General features: G+C 46.4%; 2 protein-coding genes across 3 annotated transcripts; one reads left to right on the forward strand and one right to left on the reverse strand.

Moving 5' to 3' along the window:
* Positions 1-6043: 6043 nt before the first annotated feature.
* Anapc15 (anaphase promoting complex subunit 15) lies at positions 6044-8736 on the forward strand. 2 transcript variants are annotated; one of them, XM_076846713.2, is made up of 7 exons: positions 6044-6394; positions 6489-6554; positions 6835-6917; positions 7047-7176; positions 7734-7793; positions 8093-8230; positions 8377-8736. In XM_076846713.2, exons 3-7 carry the CDS (start codon positions 6892-6894, stop codon positions 8434-8436), a joined length of 414 nt encoding a protein of 137 aa, XP_076702828.1. In that variant the 5' UTR covers positions 6044-6394; positions 6489-6554; positions 6835-6891; the 3' UTR covers positions 8437-8736. The 2 variants fall into 2 exon arrangements, with proteins under 2 accessions (XP_076702828.1, XP_076702829.1); XM_076846714.2 differs by having other exon boundaries at positions 8389-8736.
* Positions 7389-12122, reverse strand: Tomt (transmembrane O-methyltransferase). Its single transcript, XM_076846703.2, has 3 exons — positions 11392-12122; positions 10159-10355; positions 7389-9695 (listed from the first exon to the last, which is right to left on the reverse strand). The coding sequence occupies exons 1-3, from the start codon at positions 11711-11713 to the stop codon at positions 9375-9377; spliced, it is 840 nt and encodes a 279-aa protein (XP_076702818.2). The 5' UTR covers positions 11714-12122; the 3' UTR covers positions 7389-9374.
* Between the last annotated feature and the right edge of the window lie 495 nt (positions 12123-12617).

Here is a 12617-nt window from a genome sequence, read left to right on the forward strand (position 1 = left end):
GGCCCAGCTACAATACTCAGGGTCAATGGGATGAGTAAGTAAGCATTTCAAATTGGTATTAAATTCACACCACTCAGCCCTGGCCCTCCTTCCTGGTCCTGGAGAATTCTCTGCATAGAGTCGTGAGTTTCCATCTCCAGTCAGAGAGTTCTGGATTTATTTCTGACTGTTGGGAAATTCCCATCCTATCCCTGCCTTCAGTTTATGTACAATAGAAAGAAGAGATAGGTAAAATTTTAGAATAGAAAGGGCCAGGCCTGGGAATCTCTTCCAGGGCCTCACATCAGAGCAGGAGACACAGGATAGTATGTTAGAGAAAGTGGTAGCTTGGGGATGGGGAGGGACCTACCTGGGGTCCCCAGCAAGTCAGTAACAGAGCTAATACTCAGGATACTTAGGTCCCATTCTATCCACTCCATATCTGTACCACTAAGGCCCTTTCCCAATCTGGATCTTTCTTCATCCACATGTATCTAATTCTGTCCGAATGGATTCTCACTGTTCTCCATGTCCTTGAATGTAATGTGCCTCTTTGTGCACCCCCTTCTCCAACTTGTCTACCAGTAGGCTTAACTCCTACTCATCACTCAAGGCCTACATAAATGTTTCCTTCTCTGGAACAAAAGTCTAAACTTAGTTTGTCCAGAACTCATTCATCTCTCCTTCCACTGTGTTCTTACAGCTTACTCTACATACATTGATTTTTAACACCACCCTCTTCTATAATTGTCTTAGTTCTCCCTAGCCTGTATTTTTCTCTAGGACATAGATTTTTTTTTCTGCTTCATCACTCTGTCCCAGGGTTTAACAAGGTGTCTGGCACTCAGTTGACACTCAATAAATGTCACCAGCTAATTAGTCACCATGACTTGTTGAACTTGGCTAAGGACTGTGGAAAGAAACTCTAGGTTACTGGGTAATTTCCAGCATATCAGAGATGTCAAGAAGGATAGATTGCTAAGTGTGCCTGAGGTAGGAATCCTGTAAGAAAAAGGAACAGAGGAGAAGATGCTGGAGGCATAGATCACTGAAGGAGCAGATGAAGTATCCAGAGGTCAGGCCTGGCCCTGGGGATATAGAAACCATTCAGTCTCTACCCTCAAGGAGCTCATGGTCAGCTGAGCAAACAAAAAGGAACACAATCTTGTACAGAACTGGGCTATGTCAGATCTCTCCCTTCTTCCTGATACCCTTCTTTACTTGGCTTCTAGGATACTGCCCGTCTTGCCTGTTTTTTTAAACTTTTTGGCCTTCTTCTTCCATCTGGTTTGCTGCTTCTCCTAGTTTCCTCAAATGCTTAATATCAGGGGAAACTATTTTCCATCTACACTGCCTCCTTTTGTGATCTCATCTAGTCTCATGGCTTTAAACATCATCTATGTGATGATGACTGATAAACCCAGCCTAATTCCATCTTAAGACTGGGAGCCATCTAGTCACAAAGTCATGAAAAGTTCATTTCTGTTTTACTATAAAATACTGAGATTTCTAAACTTGTTTAGAACTCTTGCCCATGCTCTGAACTCACCCATTCCTGGCTTTTCTTGACCAGATAACAACCCTCCCTAAAACCTTAGTGGCACCTCATAAATCCTTGTTCTCCATGATCAGACAACAACCCTCTCTGAAACCTCAGTGGTGCCTTATAAATTCTGATGTTGGGATCTGAATTTACTCCCTACCTTAAAATATCAAGCCATGTAGATCATTAATCTACTAATTGCCATTGTATTATGTCTGCCAGAAACCTGTTAGCTGTAAGTTCCTAAGAACACCCCCCTTGGTAACTTTTTGTGCTATAAAAACCTTTTCTTCCCTGAGAGCTGGGCTGTTCTCTGTTCTAGGTTTTGGGTGAGACAGCCACTGGCCAGCTCTCCTTGTGTAAAAAACATAAGCTTGCTTTAATTTTGTTTAAAATTGGAGTTGGTGGTCTTTTCTTTGCATCCTGACTCAACAATGACTCCCAAATTAATATATCCAACCCAGATCTCTTTTTTTAATATTTATTTTTTTAGTTGTAGTTGGACAATACCTTTATTCCACTCATTTAGTTTTTTATGTGGTGCTGAGTATCGAACCCAAGGGCCCGTGCACATGCTAGACAAGCACTCTACCTCTGAGCCACAATCCCAGCTCCTGAAATCTCTCTTTTGATGTGCATACCCATATACCTTCATGCACCCTCTACATTTCTAATGGCCATCTCAAATTCAATACATCCTATTTTAGTCAGCTTTTTTGCTGCTGTGGCTAAAAGACCCAACCAGAACATTGTAGAGGAGGAAAAGTTTATTTTGGGGCTCACAATTTCAGAGGCCTCAGTCCATAGGTGGCTGGCTCCATTTCTTGGGGCTATGAGGTGAGGCTGAACATCATGGCAGATGAATGTGGTGTAGGCAAGCAGCTCAAATGATGATCAGAAAGCAGAAATTCTACTTGCCAGATACCAAATATATACCCTAAAGGCAGGCACCCAGGGACCCAGTTCCTACAGCCACAGCCTACTGGCCTTCAGTTACCACTCAGCTAATGCTATCAGGGGATGAATTCACCAATTGGGTTAAGACTCTCATAATCCAATCATTTCTCCTCTAAATCGTCTTGTATTGTTCTCACATATGAGCTTTTGGAGGACACCTAATATCTAAACCATAACACATCCCAAAATTGAGCTTCAGATAATGCTCCCACACAGACAAAAAAGCACCTCCTTAGACTTTCCCATCTCAAAAAATAGTAATACCAATAATTTAGTTGTTCTGGCCAAAAATCTTGGTTCTGTTCTCCCTCTGATCCTCTGATCCTATCAGCAAATCTTGTGTCTACCTTCTCTTCTAAATAAACTAAAAACTCAGCCATTTCTCATCTATTTCTCCTGGGTTATTATAATGGGCTCCTAACTGGTCTCCCTGCCCCTAACATTGTATCCTTGTCCCAAATCTATTGTTCATAGAACAAAATATCTCTATTAAAATGGAAATCAGATTGTATGGATTCTCTGCTAACAACCCTTTGCTGATTCCCCAACACAAAGTAAAATTCCTTATTAGGACCTGCAAGGTCATAGCTATTCGGTTCCTGCTTTGCACGTGCTGCTCTCTCTGAAATACCCTTCCCCAAATATCAGAAGTCTATCGCTTCCTTCAGACCTGTACTCAATACCTTGCAGTGACATCCATGGCTTGCCCATCTAACACACCCCCCCAACAATATTTTATTCTCACTTCTTTTTCCCCCACAGTATTTACTACAATCTTAAAACTATTTTATCTAACTCCTTTATTGTTTATCTCATTAAAATGAAAGTTCGTGATGAGGGACTCTTTGATCTATTTTGTTTACTATTGTATAGTCACTACTTAGAATATGTGATGGAATCTACATATTAACATTCATTAGGTATTTGTTGAATGAATGAATGAATGAATGAAAAGGGTGATGTTTCCAAGAAAGCAAATTTTATTCTATAATAAAAATCTGTTTTTAACTTTTTAAAGGGGGGTTTACCAGGGATTGAACTCAGGGGCATTCAACCACTGAGTCTCATCCCCAGATCTATTTTGTATTTTATTAGGGTATCACTGAGGTGGTTGGCGCCTTGCCATTGCTGAGGCTGGCTTTGAACTCTCAATGCTCCTGCCTCTGGAGCCACTGGGATTACAGGCAGGTGCCACTGCAATGGCTCCAACCCTTTTTAATAATTTATTTAGAGACAGGATCTTGCTGAGTTATTTAGGACCTCACTAAGTTGCTGAGGCTGGCTTTGAACTTACGATCCTCCTGCCTCAGCCTCCTGAGCCTCTAGGATTACAGGGGTGGGCTACTATGCCTGGCCAACCCTTTTTATTTTGAGACAGGTTCTCACTAAATTGCTCAGGATCTTGGTAAGTTGCTGAGGCTGAGTTTGAACTTGTGATTGTCTTGCCTCCCAAGCCACTGGACTTATGGAGTGGCTTGGCAGCATAATCACTTTCATTAGGCACTGTACTCTCCTCTTGAAGAGCTTTTTTTTTTTCCTTCTATTGTAGAAATTTATTTAGTGTAAGTAAATAAATTTTTAATTTGAGTACAATGGTTGTAAAGGACAAATCAATGGAAAAAAAAAATGAATACAATGGTTGTAAAGGACAAATCAATGGAAAGAAGTGTGCATTTTGGAAAACCAAATGATTTCTTCTTAGACCTTAAGTTTCTGAGCACCCAGAGGGTATCTCAAGGAAAATGAGGAGATATTTAAGAGTTTGGTGTGGCTGTCTAAAACTGGCATCTTATTCATTACATCCTGCTCCTTTTTAGCAGAAAGGAAACAAAAGTGGTGGGAGGGGAGGAATAAATATTGAAGAAAATTACTAAATGAACTAAATGTCCATCATAGGTTTTAATTTGTTGAACAGCTGTTAATCTCATTCAAATCTCACAGCAGCCTAGGACAGGAGGAAGACTGGGCAGATTATGATGCTGGTTAAAGAAGAAACTGAATGTAGACATAGGAAAAGAACTGGTCAAAGTTTACACAACTGATTGGGACAGGAGTGGAACTGTGGATGATTGTTGGCCCTGAAAAGAGACTAGTAGGTGATGAAAGCAAATGAAAGAGGATTCAAAAAGAAAAAGAAAATGGAGGCCAACCTCAGAGGACCAGCGATGCTTTATTCTGTACTGGAGGGGCACATCTTTGGAGGGCGGGGTGGGGGAGGCGGCAGGAGAGCCTGGTCATGGGAGTTTTGGCTAATTTAGGGCCAGACAGGAGGGCAGGTAGGGCAACATTAAGGGAAGTTCCCTCCCTGGGGCCTACTGTCTATATCATTCAGGTGATATAGTTTAATGGGAGCTGGGTTTAAAGGGCTTCTTCCACCAGAAGTTGTGAGGATGTCTGAAGGGAAGGCTGAGACAGATGCATCAACTAAGGAGGGTAAGAGGTGACCAGATTGACCTCTGAGATTTGGTCCAGACCCGAAAGGGACAGCAGAATTCTCCAGCAGCAGAGTGCTGTGCCTGAAGCTAACCAATACCTCAACCATGTATGTAATCTCTAATATCACAACTGGACAGGCAATCTTAAAAGATTAGTGAATTCACTCGAGGTGCAGGGTCTGATATCCCCCACTGGACTGTGAGGTCTTTGGGGGTAGTGACCATATTCACAGATTTATCCCCAGCTTCTAACAGAACCTGGAATACAGTGAAGACTCAAATAATTTTATTCAAGGCATACATTAAATAACGAATATGTTCAAATGGGAAACCAAGTCTGCGAGAAGACATACAGGAAAAGTATAAGATCACCCAGCGACTCTGGGGTAGAAGCAGATTTTCCGGGACACCAGGACTAAGACCTTACACCAAAGCAGGTTGAGGGTAACCATTTATTTGGGTTAGCGCGCAAATACGGCCCGGCCACGAAGGGGCGGGGATAAATGGGTTCCTGCTGGCCGGGTCACGGTGGAAAGCTGATTGGGTGGAACGCAAGGCGGTGCCAAGAGGTAGGCGCCGCAAATTTCCTTCTCCACCTTGTACCGGCTATTATACAAACGTCACTTCCGGTGTGGTGGGCGGGAGCGGGAAACAAAAGGACACGAAGGACGCATGCGTTTGGTGGGTCCCCGGATTTTGGTGGGTTCTTCCGCTCAGGCTAGGTGAAGCGCTTCCGGGTCGCCGCCGGCTGCCGCCTCCGGCGGGGTAAGTACAGAAGCGAGGCTGCGGCCGTCTTCTTGTTCCTTCTTTCCTCTTTCCCCCAGGGGAACCCAGCCCTTTGACTTGCCTCCCCAGAAGCTCCATGTTCAGATTCCTTTAACCGTAAATAGCTTCTGCTCATTGGCCGCTTCCTCAAGACTAAGCCCCACCCCTTCACACAAGACCCGTCATTCATTGGTGTCACTTCCTGTCACCCAGCATTTCTTTCAGTTAATTGGCTCTACCCAGACCCCCGCTCCTTTCACGATTAGCGACCCTATAAGGGCAAACTCCTGTCCGAGTCCCGCCTCTGCCTTCTTTCTGTTGGTCAACCGCACGGTCTATCGTAATGAGCAAAGACTGGGTGGTGGCCTGTTAGGTTTTCGGAGGCAAGATCTCTGTCCTTGAGTTAGTTCTAGGGTGTCAAGATCTCTGTCCTTGAGTTAGTTCTAGGGTGTCAAGAGTGGACGTGCTTGGTGGTCGAGAGAACGCCAGCAGCTGGTCTTGGGTCGGTCAATAAGTTAGGGCAAAAGCTAGAAAACGAGACAGATCTTTTTTTTTTTTTTTCATCTCACCTCTTTCAGTGCCTGGCCTGGATCCCTTCCCTGCACTAGTCCCAACTCACCTTGTGACCTGAAGCCAGTATCTTCCTGTCGCTGGGTCTCAGTTTTCCTGTCTGTGAGCTAAGAAGTTTTAAATCAGAACCTTTGGGATTTACCTGGTCAGCTGAGTTCACAAAGTTGGATTTGTTCTCTTAAATATGAGTTCATCCATTCAGTCTTCCATCTGCTTACTCATTTATTCATGCCTTTTAGAATGCTTACTGGACCCTGATAGCACGTGGTGCAAGCCCCCAGTTTGACGGGTCCATCAAAGAAGTGGTTAGTGTCCCAAATGTTTTGAACTGTTTGGGTGTGGTATGGACCATCATAAAGGGGCAAAAAGTAAATTTTAGGGCTTGGATGGGGTAGACATAAATTTCATTAGAGCCCTGCTTTCCCTAATTTTGTAATACCAGTTTAAAATCTGGATTCTATCTCTACATCTGGCTCCCATTCTCTTACCTCCTTGAACAGCCAGCCTACGATTTGATTTATCCATTATTTTATTTACCAGAATAACTGTGAGGGTGATATAATTGTTATTATCCCCATTTTGCAGATGAGGAAACAGGCCCAGAGAGGTTAAGTGACTTGGCAAAAGTCAAACACCTAGTGAATGGTGGAGCCAGGACTCAAATCCAGGTCTGTCTGATTCCTAGAAGGAAGGCCTGCTTCCCTGCTACCTTCCACTCCACCCAGTCTCTAAATCAAATTACAACCAAATAAAAACCAAACTAAAACAAAACATATTCACCTAACACTTTCCCTCAGTCTAGGAGCCATGTCCACCTTGTTCCCTTCACTCTTCCCCCGGGTGACTGAGACACTGTGGTTTAATCTGGATCGGCCCTGTGTGGAGGAGACAGAGCTGCAGCAGCAGGAACAGCAGCATCAGGCCTGGGTGAGTGAGGATCTAGCAAAGCATAGCACAGTCAGAAACATATCCCGTATCCCTCCCTCTGGCCAGGACCCAGCCTTACTGTAGGACCTGCCCTGGAGAGTTTTTTTGTCCTTAGCTGGGAATAATCAGGCTGGGAATCAGGGGACCAAAATTCTCATCTTTATGGTACCCTGATTTGCTGGGCACCCTGGAAATTCTGGGACAGATTAGAACTTAGGCTTCTGACACTCAGCCCAAGCTCTGTTCCTCAAATCACAGGAATTAACAATTTTAATCATTTATCAGAACCTAGCAGATGGCGTGTTTTAGGTTAATTATCTCACTTTACCTTCACCATAATTATATGAAGAAACCAAGGCCCAGGAGATTAAGTAGTTGAGTCAGATTTATACATGGCAGATAATGGGAGAAAAGGGATTGAATTTTCCTGAGAACCGGGAAGAAGCTTTTCCCCAACACTTGATGGTTTTCTTGAGGGCAGAGTGGGTCAGTCCCATTTCCCTGACTTGCCCTGCTTGGGCCCTAGCCTTGCTTTCCCCTCCCTGTTTTGCCTGCAGCTTCAAAGCATCGCAGAGAAAGACAACAACCTGGTACCTATTGGCAAGCCAGCCTCAGAGGTGAGTGGCTCCTGAAAGTGGGGCCTATGTGAGACCCAGGGTGGATCACAACTGTACTAATTCTGAATGTTCTGCTTCTGACTTGGTGCAATTGTGGTTCTCAGAGTGGGCCAATGCTAAAAAGGGGAGCTTAATGGGGTGGGCATTGGGCCTAACACCAAGGTCCTGTAGAACATCTATCAGCCTGCTAAACTCAAGGTGGGGGCAAGGTCAGGGAGAGGGAGGTTTCCAAGTTGGCCAGCTGTTATACTGGTCCAGGCAGCTCTGTAGGGCCTACAGGCTTTCCCCTACCCTACCAGCACTATGATGATGAGGAAGAGGAGGATGATGAAGACGATGAGGACAGTGAAGAGGACTCAGAGGATGATGAGGACATGCAGGACATGGACGAGATGAATGACTATAACGAGTCACCTGATGATGGAGAGGTCAATGAGGTAGGTGGGAGTGTAGGGGAGGGCCTCTGTTCCTGAACCCCTGCCCCTGACCTAATTGATGGCCAATGGGTACAGAAACCCTGGATTCATCCAAGGGCCAGATCTGGGGCTGAGGCTGGCTGAGGCCCCTCCCCACCCACACCCAGCCTCCTCTCCAGGTGGACATGGAAGGCAACGAACAGGATCAGGACCAGTGGATGATCTAGGTAGACAAGGCAGGGTGGCCTCAGGGCGGTTCCAGGCCAGCCTAACCTACCCTACATCCCTGCCCCAGTCCCTCAGCCTGCAGAACCAGCTGATGGCCCCAATGCCTAAAAGCTCACCCTTGGGCACTTCCTCAGCTGCTGCAAGAACCTGGTCTCCTTGACCCCTCCTAGGCCATCAGTTGGCCCTTGAATTCCCAGAGCCTGAGCCTACCCCACCTGCCTGGTCAGTACCTCACCCCTTGGTTGCCAGGTCTGGTTTCTTTCTAACTCTCTTTAATAAAGACACAGGAATGACTTTTCCCCCATGTCTATTCCCTATTTGTTGGTGGGGCCCAGAGGAGTGCATATCTTTTCCTAGGCTTTGGGGAGGGGACATTCAAGGGATATAAAGCAAACCTAATTGGCCAAGTGGGCCAGGTTTGGGAAGCCTGCGCCTAAGCTCCTGTGTCATTTCTCCTGGCCCAACTTGGCACCAAGCCGTTCCTTTAGGCTCTCATTATCTGCTTTTTCCTCTGATTCCATGCAGAATGGTATGGGCTAGGGAGGAGAGGCTTTCTGAAGCCCAGATCTGAGAAGCCCTGAAGCTCTCCTAGCCAGCAACTTTAATGTTAAGAGAGTGGATTAAATCTCTGAGCAGGGCAAGACTCCCCTGGAGTCACCCAGCAAACCAGTGACAGAGCTGGGTTGGGGGCTCAGGCCCATGGTCTGTTGTCTATCCATGGATCTCTCCAGAAGGAGGGGGACCGGTGGAACCAAGCGCCTGATAGAATATGACACTTTGGGTCAGTGTGGAGGCTAGAAGGGTAAAGTTAGGGAGAAACGGCCCCCAGCTCTGAGCCCAGCACATGTCAGGCTCTGAACAGGGAGGAAATAAATGTTCTGAGGTCCTTGCTTGGGCAGGGGTAGGGAGTGTTGGTAAATATCCCTGGTCCTGGACCTCAGCCAGGACCAGTATAGGTAAGCTGGGCTATGCCATCCTTGATAGCTGGGAAGTCTGGGAGGCCAGTGTGGTGGAGCCGACAGCGGTAGTGGCCACAGCTCTTGGCATACTGTAGGAAGCGAGGCGCACCAGGGAAGAGCACATGGTCAGCCAAGACAGTTGCAGCAGCTGGCAGCAGAGCATGGGCCTCTAGCAGCTGTAGGTCCCGCAAGTAATACCGAGGCCGATGTGCCAGGAGTACAAGGTCTGCCTGACTCAGCTGGTGCTGGGCTCGTAGGCGTGGGATCACCTCCTCTGAGCTGCCAACAATGAGCTCCACCTGTTGGGTAGGAGGTACTGGAGGTAAGGATTGGCCGGATTGCTTTCCCACTCTGGACCCAACCAGGATCTGGCTTACTTCATGTTAGGCATTTCTAGGTGCTTAGAACCTAAGAAATCAGGATTAGTATTGTCATTTCCATTCTGCCCATAAAGAAACTAAGATTCAGAGGATATGTTCTTTGCCCAAGGACTCACAGCTAACTAGAGGAAGGCTAAGATTTGGATTCATATTTGCTGGGCTCTGGAGACCTTCCTCTTAGCTGCTACTTTTGTCATGCAGAAGAAAATATTTGCAAGTGACTTGGGACAAGATGATAGAACTCACACACCCTCCAGGATCCCAGCTGCTTAAGTGAAGCTGCTTCCTTCTTCCTAAATGGGAATTCCTCAAAAGGGAGGCCTGGCTAGGGCAAGGCCTGGGGTAGAGAAAAGATCAGGGTCAGGGGCATGGGGAGGCTGACCGTGTGCTCATCGAAGCCAGCCAGGCGAATGAGTTTTTCAGCTACTGCTGCTGTTCGTGGGTCCTGCTCCACCGTGACAAGGCGACCCCCAGGGGGCAGGGCACAGGCAATAAGCAAGGTGGAGTATCCACAGTAGGTGCCTAGCTCCAGCACACAAGCAGGGGCCTTCTCTTCCACCAGCCGCACCAGGACCTGACCTACAGGGTGAGAGGGCTGTTGTAGAAGACATGGGAGATGGATGCAGGGCTCCTCATAAAAAGATATCTTCAGTGCCCACCTGCCTCATTGCAGCTTCAGCCACCTAAGATCCTACTTCTTTGGATCATAACTACAGCTGCCCCACTGCTCCCTGCTAGTCTAGTCTTCACTAGACTAGAAATCTATATAACCTATCTGATCTTATCAATCCCTGCTCCTGTGATTCGAAAAGCCTTTAGATTGGACTTGAGAACCTCACCCTGGTGTTTAGGAACTTCTCAGACCTGATCCTATCCTACCTTTCCAGCTACAGTTCTCAGCTCTTCTACCTATAACCTATATAACAGCCATCTGATACAACTGCCCAGAATCAACCATGCTGTCTCATTCCTTCATGCTGCATTTGTATTTGTGGTTGGCTTTGCCTTTCTACACCTGTCCCTATCCACCTGTTCAACCTGAAACAAATCCTTCCAGACTCAGTTCAAATGTGGCTTCCTCCAGGAGAGCCCAGGCAAAAGCAACCATTCCATCTTTGAGACTCCTGAGAAGCTTCCTGTTTCATCCCATTTTATTGTTCATTGGATATCTTTGTGATCTTGAATTTCTTAAGATTGTGAAAGCACTTGTGCTGGGAGTTGGGTCTGAGATAAATCCAGGCAGGCACTTTTCCTGATGTAGAATCAGATGTAGAAGGCTCTTTGGTAGGGAAGAAAGACTGGGACACAGATAATTAGATAGCAATGAGTTACGGTTATTCTTCCATGTATTTTGCTCCCTTTGAGTCCAGCATTTGTGGCTGGTTCTATTGTGGCCTCTACCTCCTCTCCCAGGACCTAGCACATGCCTGGTACAAATAACATGGCAATAAATATTTGATGGATAAATGAATGACTTAATGCAGGTCTCTCATTCCCAGATCAGAAAAAAGAGACCCAAAGAGGGTCACTAACCTGCCCAATTCACCAAGTAAGGCAGTGACAAATCCCAGATCTTAGGGGTACTTCCTGGAGCAGAAGGCTAGGCAACACTGACCTTTGACAGGCCCCATATGGCTCAGGTACTCGCAGTGGCTACTCCAGTGGTCCAGGGTGGTGAGGATGTGTCCAGGGTCTCCAGGTAGGGCATGGGTGAGCACATAGCTGAAGGCTCTCTCTTCAATCCGCATCCCTGACAGGCAGTCTTGGAAACTCCTCAGTAAGACTGTGCGCAGTAGCAGTCGGAAGTGGTGCCGATATCGAACCAGCAATGTTACCACCAGTGGCAGGAATGCCAGTGCAATGGCAGGGGACATGATCCCTACCTGGGCCTGAGATGGGGGAGGCAGGGATGGGAAACCCACCCCACAATTTTTCATTCGTGGTCTTTGCCACTAGCAATTATTAGGCTCACATTTTACAAGCCATGGCTAAGGAAGATTAAGTCTTTTGCCCAGAGTCACACAGCAGAATTGGGATTTGAATCCAGGTTGGTATGATTCCAAAACACTGTACTTTAAAGGATGGCATACTGTCTATGTTCAGCACCCAACCCCATACCACCTGACTTCTGGTCCCATCTCCACATTGCTACAACCCATTTCCCTTCATCCCTGAAGTCACCCCTTCTTCAGGACTTCTTTCTTCAGTTCCTCCTAGGATATCATACCCTCACCATATCCCACTATACAGTATGGTGGGGGTACGATATGGGTCTTTTCTGACCCATTACTGTGTTGCAAAAGAGCAAAGCTTTGTAGTCAAAAAACCCTTCACTGTCACTGTGGACTGCTTCAGTAAAGGTAATCAAAACACTTCATAAGGTGTTAGAGTGCGATGTCTTCCCACACCAGACTGTCCCTTTACTCTTCCCTGGGAATGGAAGGAGTCCTTGATTCTATATTTCATCTCCAGACCTATCTTCCCTCTCTTATATTCCCCTTCCTCTGTGATCTCTCAGAATTCCCTTTATAAGTACATACATACACATAAACACATCACACACACTCCCCTCCCCCAGCTCTCTTCTCCAAGTCCCTCTCCCATGTTCTGGACCACCCTCCCCTTCCAGATCTGACTTTGCAGGCCTCCTTGCAAAGCTCCTGGTTGGAGGTGGGTAAAACACTATATGAATGGATGTGAATAGGTGAGTGATAGTGGACATGAACTGGGTGTGCTTGTGAACCCAGAAGGCCCGCTTACCTGGGCTGGAAGCTCCTGCTTAGGGAAGACCGGAGTACAGGACCAGAGGGGAAGTCCTTAGGGGAAGTAAGGGAGAGACAA

Source organism: Callospermophilus lateralis, chromosome 2 (assembly GCF_048772815.1).
Source record: "Callospermophilus lateralis isolate mCalLat2 chromosome 2, mCalLat2.hap1, whole genome shotgun sequence".
Taxonomy (NCBI): Eukaryota; Metazoa; Chordata; class Mammalia; order Rodentia; family Sciuridae; genus Callospermophilus; species Callospermophilus lateralis.